The sequence below is a fragment of the Vollenhovia emeryi genome, unplaced genomic scaffold (genome assembly GCF_000949405.1).
Source record: "Vollenhovia emeryi isolate VEMERY1.0 unplaced genomic scaffold, V.emery_V1.0 DF939309.1, whole genome shotgun sequence".
Classification (NCBI taxonomy): Eukaryota; Metazoa; Arthropoda; class Insecta; order Hymenoptera; family Formicidae; genus Vollenhovia; species Vollenhovia emeryi.
In genome coordinates, this window is record NW_011967057.1 from 67,652 (window position 1) to 78,864 (window position 11,213).

The following is an 11,213-nucleotide window of genomic DNA, read 5'->3' on the forward strand; positions in this document are numbered from 1 at the left end:
ACAACTGTTGTCTGAACATTTTTTCATATCTCTTTTAGTTTTTTAAAAAATCGACTGTATAAATTAAAATGGCCCACCCTGTATATAAATATAAATTTTTTAAATTTGAAATTCTATAAATTAATAGAGATATTGAGATTCTTGTGTTAAGCACACAAATTTGTATATTTTACACGGATTATATTTCACAAGACATGTAAAAAAGTAAAACTGTTATTTGTATTTAAGGGGAACGCATCCACAAAATGTACATTTAAAAACTGAGTCTAACAGTTTATCAGTACCTATACAGGACAAACATAACAGAAGATTGTTCTGGTCGGTAGATGAAAACGATAACAGTATGGAAGATCGAATTGAAGAAAGTTTTAATAAAAGTATACCGCTACACCAACCCGTATGTCCAATGTATATTAATCAAAGTGAGTCGATACGTTTAGATAGCGAGTTGAGACGTTGGATCGTTGGTGAATCTGATCGAGATAATCAGACTGCTCTGAGGAAAACAAAGTTGCAATCAGATTCGTTAAATATATCGCTGTCGGGAACGCCGCTGGTGGAAAGAGCAAGAAGGAAGGTTTACTTATCACGGGATAGAAAAATAAAAACTATGCACAAAATGATCGATATGCCTACCGTTGATCAATATCCAGATAATAATGCGATTGAAATCTTTTCTCCGATATTGAGCGAACATGCTTCTTTATTTGAAGCTTTGGGAAGAAAAGACGATACATTTTACGTTGTCTGGTTTACCGGCGAACATTTATTATTGCCAGCTTCCCGGAAAAATAACACAGCTAGACCTAAAATGTCTTTAGTTCTACCCGCTGTGTCTATCAACGGTAAATAATGTTAATGTTATATGAATATGCGTGCAACTGTGCTTGAAGAAAAGTGTCAATTTGACGTTGATGTAACAATACATAGTATTACAGAAACATCTTTCACTTTCAGGTACGTTTTCAACGCCACCTAATCGTATAACAATGATGCAAATCGATTGTGAGGTAACCAATACGCAACTGCTACATTTACAACAGTCTATCATACCTGTTCATTTGCGCAACAGTAAACCTACAAGTCAATCAAATCAATCTCATTCCGTTGAGGATATAGACGATCCATCCGCAGATAATATCACTAGAAATTACAAACCATACTTTTTGAAAGAAGTAAATCGAAAACATCGATACAGAAAACACCTTATGCAATGATTATAAAGATAGAACTAAATTTATTAGAGATTTTGAGCTTTGTCTTAAAAATACTTGAACATACTATAAGTACGTTCCTAGTCCTCATATGGAAAAGTCGAGGAGTATCAATAAAATGGCATAATATAAGGATAACATACTTGTTTATGGAATAGTATATACATTATATTGTAATTATTATACTGTAGTTACACAATAATATACAATATACTTCGAAAATTATAATATATTTGTATCTCCTTTATGATTAATTTTGTCAAAAATTTGCTACTTATTATTTTTACAATGTTATGAAATCTTTATTGAGACAAATACAAATAAATATACTTAATATTGTTTTCACATACTTTTATAAATTTAATATTTGCTAGGAAATCAGCATTATGAGAGTTTGGATGTCCTACTTTTACATTCTTTGAAATTTGTTTAAGTTTGTGCATAATTACTTAGAGAAGAGTGTTTTTTCTAAATTTTATTTCAAATATTTCACATATCTTTATACATAACAAGTATGTACGTATGTACATATTAATTATCTGGTGCGACAGAAAATTAATTTTAAACTATTTCAAGATTTATTTCAATTAGCTTTTGTGCAAGTAATGGGTTTAACAGTCAATTTTCTCTAAAATCGTTGTGCAAGTATTTTATTTTACAATTTTCTTTCAGTTCTTATTTCAATGGCATATATGTATAGAGAATATGAAAAATATTGCAGTTTTTTTTACTTGCTTTCTCATTCTGATATGGTTACATGGTAAATGAGTAATCAGAAAGCAGCAGAATAAGAAATAGAACAAAAGAGTTATTTTGAAATAAAACAGAATAAAATTTTTTACAAAAAATTGAATTTCTATGGAAAGATCAACTTATTCTTTATTCGTAGAGGATAATGTTTGTACATAATAGTAGCAAAGTAATCACATGTGTAGTTTACATAAAAAAAGTTTTATTCAAAATTAATTTTATCTCTCAGCTTTTCTATCTTCATTAGAAAAGATTATATTATTTATAAAAATATAACGATGTAAATATACCTATACCTTTGCAAAGTAATGTGTGTAGCAATGTTATTATGAAATCAATAACTGCACATTATTGTTTCTCTTCAAGTTAATGTAATGTAACAATAAAAAATATGTAAATATATATTTATGTATGTTGTTCACATATAAGTCTAATGCAATGCACTTAATATAAGGGTGTCTCAAAATTCGAGAATAATAAGATTGCAGCGCAAAAGCTCCGAAAAATTAAGTAATGAAAATGCATGCTGTTTTGTAGCATAAAGTGGTATTTTTATACATATATGGCTTTAAAGTATAACCAGTCATATGTGTTGATTAAAGAATCTTCTGTCCGTGTGTCGTGCACTGATATTAGATGTCGTACACATTCGCGATCACTGACAGATGACTCTTCAACCATCGCTTATTTCGGGACACCCCGTGTGTACTTGTGTGTCCCTGGTAAAAATTCCGTTAGAAACGGATAGAACATGCATTAAATTCTATCTGTTTCTGACTGTTCTACTATGCGTTTTCGCGAAATAGAATTTAATGCATATTCTATCCGTTTCTAACGGAATTTTTACCAGGGGTATGCGTGTGCGTGCGCGCGTGTATACATATGTACGTATGCGGTTGACATATGCGTAATGCTTAAAATCACTTCAAGTTCGGAGTAGAATTTCCCAGATAACAACGTAAATCCGCCAACGTTGATTGAATTATCTTGGCTTTAATGGACCCTTTACCTAATCGCTGATGGGCGGTATAACGATGACAGCCACCAAAAGAGTAGTAGTAGTCGCCACCTAAAACATACAATAGATAATTTTAATTGCCCCTTCTAGATCTGCGCTTTGCAATCGTCTAATCTCTTAAATATGCTGGAGAAGTTCAAGATCAGCACCACAATAATTACTAAGAATTTATAAATTGCTAAGAATATGTTAAAAATATATTAAATACATATAATAAAAATAATTATACACATATAATAATAATTGATAAATTACTAAGAACGTTACAGATACATATAAAAATTGTACAGTATACTCTGCGCAGCTACTTTGACACCTCACCTTCGGTCCCTTTAATCCACAATACGTCGATGGGTGGTACCGTCTGCTCAGTCTCCAAGTTTTTCAACGCGCTCATTAAACCTTCGACCTTCTCCTCGTTTACCACAGGGGGCAAAGGTCTGATAATCACGTCCATCGGAACGTCGTGCACCTCTGCGTAAGGACTCGAATGAATCGAGCTGGCTACTTGGCACGCAACTCTATCTTTCATCTCGCTCCGGGCTTTCAATGAACTCGTGACGATCTCACGTGCGCATCGATGAGTAAATGATCCGCGGTCGATCTGCAGGAACCTTATCAAACTATATATCATTTGCGTTCGGAGAAACGTTCTTATATACTCAGCGATCAACTTTGCATTAGAAATTGCGTTATATAACGGACAGGTACCTTGACTTCCACCAGTCGGCGGTAAACAGGCAAAAAGAAATCAGAAATCAACATTGCATACGTAAGGTGCACCGATAAGGCGTCTCGGTGCTATCGCAAGTCTCTCCTAGATAAAAAAATTCTCTGGCCAATCAATGACTGTGTTCAATAGAAAAAGCTGCTTCGCAACCGTTGTAAAAGTCTTGGCTGAATCTAAGAGCATACGCCAATCAGACTTACGAATTTTGCAACAGCAAAGTAGCTCTCTCTGCTGCACGCAGCCATTTAGATACGATTGTATCTCGCGCCAACTTTTAAATTCTCCTTTAGAATACAGGTTTTCCCGAGAGGAACAAAAGGAGAGGCACATATATCCATAAATTATTTTCAAGACATTTCAACCGCAAATTGGAAAGCTACTGATTTTTAAAGATACCTGTATTTCTTGCTTTTAGATCAGGATCGTAGAGGTTTTCTATTATGAGATAGATTTCTAATATGAAATAGGTTTTCAGCACCTAAATTCAATCACAAATCTTTTTTCGCAACGATTACACGATGTACCAATGAATTTTCCACTAACAGATTTTGCTCCATGGGCAATTTTATGGTGGAATCCACTGACGATGCCTATTAATTTAACAGAAACCCCACTATCCCATATTAGAATCCTATCTCGTAATAGAAGACTTTCCTCTAAAATTAATATTGCAAGATTAAGTTTATTTTGTATTTATTTTTTGTATTTCCATATTTATTTCCATAAAATAGAGATAGAACGTCGAGTGACCGCTTATCGACTCCACTTTTTATTTCTACATAATCCTATCAACGCGCTTAAAATAGATAACTTTAATAACCGTGGAAAAAGAAACGGGAAGAGATTTTCAAAACGTTGCGAATTTACAGCCTTGACACAAATGTGAGTTACAAAGAGTAATTGTATTACAAGTACAAAATCTATTTTTAAATTATATATAATTACATGTATTCTAGAAAAATTGATGTGTTTGTACACGACACTTGCGCATGCATTCAGTCACGACACAACGAAGACGTAAAAAAGTCCGATACAACTGTACGTTTCTCAACGGTGCAGTTTATCGGAATTTGTATTCCTCCAAGAACGTCTTTTTCACCTGTACAAAAGTTCTCGTCAATAGAACTCCAATGTATTCACGCAATTACCACGAATAATTATGCATTCAGTGGTACTGCAGCGTCATGGTAGTAGTAACGAACGACGACATAGCGCATCAATACAAAACTAAACATGTACAAACAGAAATCGTTAAGAACTATGGTAAATAACGTAAACGACACTTTGCACATATAAACGAATCTGGGCTTGATATTGCACAATAACAAAACGGCACTTAACAAATTGCCGTCTTGTGCCTCGTGTAATGTCATACAGCGGTAGACACGTCCTACCATCAAGAACAAATAAGGTATAATAACTGCCTGCAAGTATGAACAGTACACAAGTTATTAACATAGGCATCTCGATGAAATGTAAGATCATACACACACACACACGTACCTGCCGAAATAAATTGTCGAGTTTCAGTACTAGCAAAATATTGACAATCCCAGCTAGCAAGATAAGATTGGCACGATTGAACAATAACGTGCACAATATAAATTTTATCTTGGACATTTGCTCTGGGGAATGTGCATTTTTATCGCTGGTGTCGTTCAAGAAGCCCTCGTGCACGTTTTCGAATCTCTCGTGGTCCTGCAGTGTCGCATTGTCACCGATATTGCACGTGCCGTTTCTGATATTGTCCTCCTCGAAATTCAATTCCGCTTTAAGACTGTCGCTGCCCACTGGGTCGTTGTCTGCAAAAGATTTTTTAACTGTATCTATGCAAGCTCAATAAACATTCAAAAGGCAGTGAGACTAAATATTAGTCGTGCAAAATATCTGAAGGAATCACAGCGAGAATAGATAGAAGACTTTTTTTATGCTACAGGTTGCTAGTTGGTTGCACCAACATTTCAGCTTGGAACTCATTGTCAGGGATTGGAAACCAGTCTAATTTTGATGAACCTAGATTTCAATACAACGCTCGTCAATAAACGCACTTCAATTAGTGAAACATAAAGGCGGCTGTTTGTTCCAGACAGTGAAGAGAGAATTGAGCTACATTTGTCCTTGCGTCTGGAAATTGAATTTATCAATGGTTTCAACTTCTGGCTGATCAATGCACGCCTTTTCTAGCTGTTACATGATGCAAGAGCATGTTGTAACAGAATCACAACTTAACGAAGTAGTCTGCGTTGAGGAGACACAAACATGCATTGAGGGTCTATCCAGACAAACTGCGTAAGCGCGTAAGCATATGCATAAAGAAATTGATTGGTTTATTTCCTTATACATGCACTTATGGTCCAACTCCTTATGCATATGTTTATACGCTATGCAGGTTTGTCCTAGGATTCTTCTCGTTGCTGAATAACAACGTTTATCCTGGAACCGGACAGCCGACCAAGTCTGTCTAGAACAAGTTCCATTCGCTACAATCTTGACAGAAAAACTATAGATTTAACACAAGACGTGTAAGCTAGTGTGGCATCAGGTATCTCAGTCATTCGACTGACACCCTGTTTAAAGTAATAGAACATGATCAGACTACATTAAGTTAATAAAACTCTATTTATTTACATTGAAGTTGCATGTAATCTGATGTAATCTGATCGTATTCTAATATTTTAAGCAGGGCAGAGCACAAACTTAATGCAGAGCCAACAAGCTGCTGCAGTTACCGCCTGAATCGCGGGCGGGCCGTCAAATCTCGCCAACCGGCCGCGCTCGTCGAGATCCTTCGCGTTTATCGTCCAACGTGCCGTTAAATCTTCGCAAAAGCTCCACAAGTGTATTTACTCTCGCGCGGCTCGCCCTGCTTGGTTATATTTACCCTCGACTTCGCCCACATCGCGCGACTCTCGCCCCGTAATTCTGCGTAGACGGCTCTCCGAGTTCTCCAATATTCGCCGCCTCCTCGCTTCCCTCCTGGCGTTGGTCTCGGCCATCGTCGTGCTCGAGTCGAGTGCACGTTGTTGACAGCGGGCGCGCGCGCGCGATCTCCCTGCAACAACAACTTGTATACACGCGCGCGTCCAGCCGAACTGCGCGTCAATCGAGGATGGGCAGCGAGGCAGCAGTCGCGCACTCGCGACCCTCTACGATGCGAATGGCATGATTCTGCAGTCCTTCCTTTCCTTCCTCTCCTTGTCGGTTGGACTTTTCGCGCTGACGGTATTGGACGCTTGCGGTAATTAGAGGTTAAGTCGTTCGGCGTTTTAATTCGAGCAATTTGCGAACAAGAGGGATTCTCATTTTTCAAACATACATCGAGTGATCTCTTTCGCAAGGTCGTATCTCGATTTTACGCGATTTCCAATTTTTCTGTTTAAACGTTCATTCTTTTTTTTTAATTTTCCCTTTTGGAAACGCCTACTGGTTATACAGGGTGTCCCAATTTAATATCTCACCCTAAATAACTTTTTATTTTTGATCGCAGAAAAAAACGTTTCAGACAAAAGTTGTTTGGTTCGAAGGGGGACATAAGATGGTGCCATTAGTTTGACCTTGACGAGTTGCTTGAAGGTCACGTAAAGGTCACCTTCCATTTTTAAACGGAACCCTCTATCGTTTAGTATACTATCTTGTTTTACTAATTAATACGAACAACTTTTGCCTAAAACATTTTTTTACTTGCCTAATACTTTTTGAGATATTCGAGAGTAAATTTATAACTTTTTCAATGTTTAGCTTATGATATCTCGATAACTGTTTGTCAGAGAGAAAAGTAATACAGGATTTTTTCCCTTGATTTAGTCTCAGGAATATGCTGTTGCAATGGTGTTCCAATTGTTGAAAATTTTTGTCTATGTTACAACACTTTTTTTATGAATGACAAAGACTTCATAAGGCTGAGCATCAAGGATTCCTCTAAAAGTCTTGCTGTCACCATCACCAATGTACTGAGCACATTTAACTTTACCTAAGCAGTCCACGACACGCTTCACTAAATCGATTCAAAACTTAAAAAAAAAGGTTGATTTGACATTTAAACCAATAGAATATCATTTTTAAGACTTAAAATTATCGATTAAGCGAATAAAAAAAGGCCAAAATTTTTTTTCAAGGGGGCCTAATATATTATTCCTTTTTTACTACTATCTTCCCTGTATTCTGATCTTCTCTTTACTCCGCCTTTACGGCTACTTGTCCTCAGTCCTATTAGTCTCCTTTTACGACACGGAAGGCTAACCGGATGATCTATTCGTCGGCGGATCAACGCGCCAAATCTTTTTTATTTGCTTTCTTAATCTTTCAATATGTAAAAGTACTTGAGCTCACAAAAAATAGACTTCAGCTATAATAGTTTCTTCACATGTTAACTTCTTTTTATATAAATCTCCTATTCTATACGTTTGTCTCTTCTTAAAATAGAGGAATTTGACTATGAAGTTGTAGATGCGCATGTAAGCGCGCTGTATTTTTTTATGCTATTTGAATATAAGTAGAGATTAAGAAAGAGACAAAAAATGGAAACCTATAGTTCCAAGTCAAAATTGGGAAAGTTGGATTGCAACGTGGAACCTGATGGACCATATATGATACAGATGATAGCGATATTAACTAATTCTAGACGGAAAAATGGTGTGTACACATGTTGTTTTGTAAATTGCAAACTTTCAAGCATTTGTCATTTATAAACATTAGAAAATTATACATAGGCACATGAGAGAAAAGAAATAATAAGATGAAAAATAATTCATGTTATTTCACGATAAACCTCACAATCGCCAATGATGTAAATATAATGAACACGCATATATATATTTTTTATATAAAACGTTGACAGTATAAATCACATGTATCTGCTGCAGTCATCGTCATAATAGTCACCTCGTTTGGGTTAGTATAATTTCTATAAAAAACAAGAGGAAAGATAAAATGTTAGTATGTGCATTTAAAGAATGAAACTTATTGTTAAAGTAGCGATATTCGATGCTAATCTCTACATATTATGTGCAAACAAGGATGGCTTGACCGATTAACGTAACAGTTAAGGAACACTTTATACAGAAATGACGGTTATATAAATTACGGAATAATATTTATTATGGAAACAAAATATGTATAGTACAAGGTGCATAATGTATAAAAATAAAATACAAGTTACTCAATAGGTTTTCGTATACGCAAACGGTGCTCACTTATACATAAGATTCAAAACGCAAAATATTGATATCAGAATACCGACTGTGCCAATAAACATGTATTCTCTTACCGTCTTCCAGTTCTCACTAATCTCTTTTAGAGCAGTCAAAGCTCTGTTCCACGTAGAGATAAAATATGTATATATCTGTGTATGTATATGTGTATCGTGAGGTTGTACAACTGTCTTTTTAACATCGTTTATCGATGTATCCATTGCCGTATTCCTTGGATGCTCCATTGTAGGTTGCAAAGTATCTTTGTTGTCGTAAAGTACATCCGCGGACCCGTGTCGTCGATCTAAAAACCAGACGCAAATGTAATTTAGCCGACTGCGCAAACGTAAGCTTTATTCTAAGTTAATGCAGTCTTCTTATTACCAGTGTTAGTATCAGGATCATTTCCAAATGTACACTGTGCGCTATCAGTGCCCCAACCTATTTTTATGTTCTCTTTGTTTTCGATTCTAATATTGGAGAAATTTGCAGCAATGGATTCAGCGATGGGCATACTACGTTGGTTGGGGCACTCTGAATCCTATTTCTTACGCTTATGAGTCTCGAGTTCGTGTTTAACACCGGACCTTACAAAATTATAATGACCTGCTTGAATCATATCTTCTTCCCATTTTTTCACCTCGACCTTGTACTTTTCGTACAAATCTTTTGCTTCTGCGCTGTACTTATTTTTAGCTTCCAGCGTCAAATCTTTCCACTCTTCAGTCACACTGTTTATCCAATCCTAAAAAAGAAGAAGCTATTTAAAACAGCTTAAAAAAACACTTGCAAGTTCCAGATATCTTGTTAGACACGTATTTTTATATACGTAATAAAGTACATCTGTAAAAATATGTATGAAAAAAATTTTTTTAAATTTTAATATTAAAATAAAGGAACACGAGGCTTAGATTGTGCAATTAACTTACTTTATGTGATACTTGTGGCTTTTTGGCAACCCTTTTACTTTGCAAGAATAACATGAAGGCAGACAATGGTCGCTTTGGTTTCCCAAGTTCCATAAGTTTCTGCAAAAAAAATACAAGGCATTGTATGATCAAGAATTCTTAGTGTATGTGTATAAATGATAGATGTTATCTTAACATAAATACTTGTTTAATTTCTCCCTTCTTCAAAGTATGTCCTTTCTTCAATAACTGTTGTACTATTTCCATCTTCTGTTCGTCAGTTAAAGAATTCTCATAATCCATTAGTTTCTGCTTATATACAGAGGTTTGCTCGAGATATTGCTTCTGCAAATTCTGCTTTAGCATCGGGTCGATTTGCGCCCATTTCTCCGACGCTTTTTTCACAAGCTCCGTTGACTTGGACTGGGGATACTCCTCTTGCAGCTTGCTTCGTATGGAGTTATAATATAGCAAAAATACATTCAGCGGCTTCTTTGGTTTCAGGGGTAAAGAGTCTTTTTCTACCCCCTGTTTCGACTTAGACGTAGTAAAATCTTGTGCAGAAGCAAATTCCCTAATAAACAATTAAAAAATTTTTATTACAATTGTCTAGATGGTTAAGAGATCCCTTCGCATTAAATTTTATTTAAATACAAACTAAACAATGTTTTATTTATTATTTTGATCACTTTGTTTCATGCATATTAATTAAAACTGAAAAATAAAATCACGTGGCTCCGTAACTTGTGAACGTTTAAAAAATATTATTCGGATTGAGATTATTGACTATGCAGAAGCAGAATGATTTTCTTTACCTAGTACAAAAGAAATTACGCGGATTAAGCTGTTTCCTATTGATAGGAAACAGTAACCTGCAGGTCGCCGTAATCATGGCACGCGTTATCTCAGTACGATTTGATAGTCTGAAACAACCTCGAACGTGCGTGACTCTCTCTCACTTCCAGAGATACTTTAATTTTATTCCGCCAGGAAATAGATGAAAAAGCCGTTGCAATAACGAGACCGCACGAGACTCGAAGACTTGAGGTTAAGGTTTCGTCTTAAAAGAATTCCGGCACACCAAAGCAATAACGTGATCACGTGGGCGATCACGTGATCACGCCCACGTGATCACGTACACTAGAAGAAGATAGATACCCAAATAAATTGGTGTTGTCCTTTTCCCTCAGAAGGACATCCCCCACTACCTCATAAGCAGTCTATCTTTTAGGCCGGTATTCATAGTCGATTCTCATTTCAAAATCATCTTAAGTATCGTCTTAAGACGCTAATACAGCTCTGTGATTGGTTGAAAACACATTAAGAGCATACTTAAGATGATCTTAAATATAAGAACGGACTATGAATACCGGCCTATGTCCCAGTCTACAATAGATGATTTAT

At 35.8% G+C, this 11,213-nt stretch overlaps 4 protein-coding genes across 7 annotated transcripts; 1 reads left to right on the forward strand and 3 right to left on the reverse strand.

The window, feature by feature from the left end:
* Positions 1-208: 208 nt before the first annotated feature.
* Positions 209-1,437, forward strand: LOC105558810 (cyclic AMP-dependent transcription factor ATF-6 alpha-like; the record flags this gene model as incomplete). Its single annotated transcript, XM_012006726.1, has 2 exons — positions 209-845; positions 958-1,437. Coding segments are annotated over 2 exons (897 nt in total), but the record flags the coding sequence as incomplete, so codon positions are not given.
* A 237-nt stretch (positions 1,438-1,674) lies between these two features.
* LOC105558812 (sulfiredoxin-1) lies at positions 1,675-3,687 on the reverse strand. 2 transcript variants are annotated; one of them, XM_012006727.1, is made up of 3 exons: positions 3,304-3,687; positions 2,932-3,033; positions 1,675-2,698 (listed from the first exon to the last, which is right to left on the reverse strand). In XM_012006727.1, exons 1-3 carry the CDS (start codon positions 3,614-3,616, stop codon positions 2,649-2,651), a joined length of 465 nt encoding a protein of 154 aa, XP_011862117.1. In that variant the 5' UTR covers positions 3,617-3,687; the 3' UTR covers positions 1,675-2,648. The 2 variants fall into 2 exon arrangements, with proteins under 2 accessions (XP_011862117.1, XP_011862118.1); XM_012006728.1 differs by having other exon boundaries at positions 1,675-3,033.
* Positions 3,688-4,390: 703 nt separating this feature from the next.
* Positions 4,391-6,969, reverse strand: LOC105558813. Its single transcript, XM_012006729.1, has 3 exons — positions 6,594-6,969; positions 5,216-5,514; positions 4,391-5,136 (listed from the first exon to the last, which is right to left on the reverse strand). The coding sequence occupies exons 1-3, from the start codon at positions 6,706-6,708 to the stop codon at positions 4,870-4,872; spliced, it is 681 nt and encodes a 226-aa protein (XP_011862119.1). The 5' UTR covers positions 6,709-6,969; the 3' UTR covers positions 4,391-4,869.
* Positions 6,970-8,357: 1,388 nt separating this feature from the next.
* Positions 8,358-10,922, reverse strand: LOC105558814 (transcription factor A, mitochondrial). 3 transcript variants are annotated; one of them, XM_012006732.1, is made up of 6 exons: positions 10,625-10,921; positions 10,014-10,383; positions 9,831-9,929; positions 9,508-9,646; positions 8,979-9,205; positions 8,358-8,615 (listed from the first exon to the last, which is right to left on the reverse strand). In XM_012006732.1, exons 1-6 carry the CDS (start codon positions 10,699-10,701, stop codon positions 8,604-8,606), a joined length of 924 nt encoding a protein of 307 aa, XP_011862122.1. In that variant the 5' UTR covers positions 10,702-10,921; the 3' UTR covers positions 8,358-8,603. The 3 variants fall into 3 exon arrangements, 2 of the variants coding, with proteins under 2 accessions (XP_011862122.1, XP_011862121.1); XM_012006731.1 differs by lacking the exon at positions 8,358-8,615 and having other exon boundaries at positions 8,778-9,205; positions 10,625-10,922; XR_001008704.1 differs by lacking the exon at positions 8,358-8,615 and having other exon boundaries at positions 9,122-9,205; positions 9,286-9,646.
* Between the last annotated feature and the right edge of the window lie 291 nt (positions 10,923-11,213).

Excerpts from the sequence above, each read along its gene's own strand:
- LOC105558812 (XM_012006727.1), bottom strand. The coding sequence starts at position 3,616 with ATGATATATAGTTTGATAAGGTTCCTGCAGATCGACCGCGGATCATTT. Across the intron at positions 3,034-3,303 it reads GTGGATTAAAGGGACCGAAG|GTGGCGACTACTACTACTCT; the intron begins GTGAGGTGTCAA and ends TGTATGTTTTAG. Across the intron at positions 2,699-2,931 it reads GATAATTCAATCAACGTTGG|CGGAATTTTTACCAGGGACA; the intron begins CGGATTTACGTT and ends ATCCGTTTCTAA.
- LOC105558813 (XM_012006729.1), bottom strand. The coding sequence starts at position 6,708 with ATGGCCGAGACCAACGCCAGGAGGGAAGCGAGGAGGCGGCGAATATTG. Across the intron at positions 5,515-6,593 it reads CGATGTGGGCGAAGTCGAGG|ACAACGACCCAGTGGGCAGC; the intron begins GTAAATATAACC and ends AATCTTTTGCAG. Across the intron at positions 5,137-5,215 it reads TCGACAATTTATTTCGGCAG|GCAGTTATTATACCTTATTT; the intron begins GTACGTGTGTGT and ends TCATACTTGCAG.
- LOC105558814 (XM_012006731.1), bottom strand. The coding sequence starts at position 10,701 with ATGATTACGGCGACCTGCAGGTTACTGTTTCCTATCAATAGGAAACAG. Across the intron at positions 10,384-10,624 it reads CGTAATTTCTTTTGTACTAG|GGAATTTGCTTCTGCACAAG; the intron begins GTAAAGAAAATC and ends ATTGTTTATTAG. Across the intron at positions 9,647-9,830 it reads AGCCACAAGTATCACATAAA|GATTGGATAAACAGTGTGAC; the intron begins GTAAGTTAATTG and ends CTTCTTTTTTAG.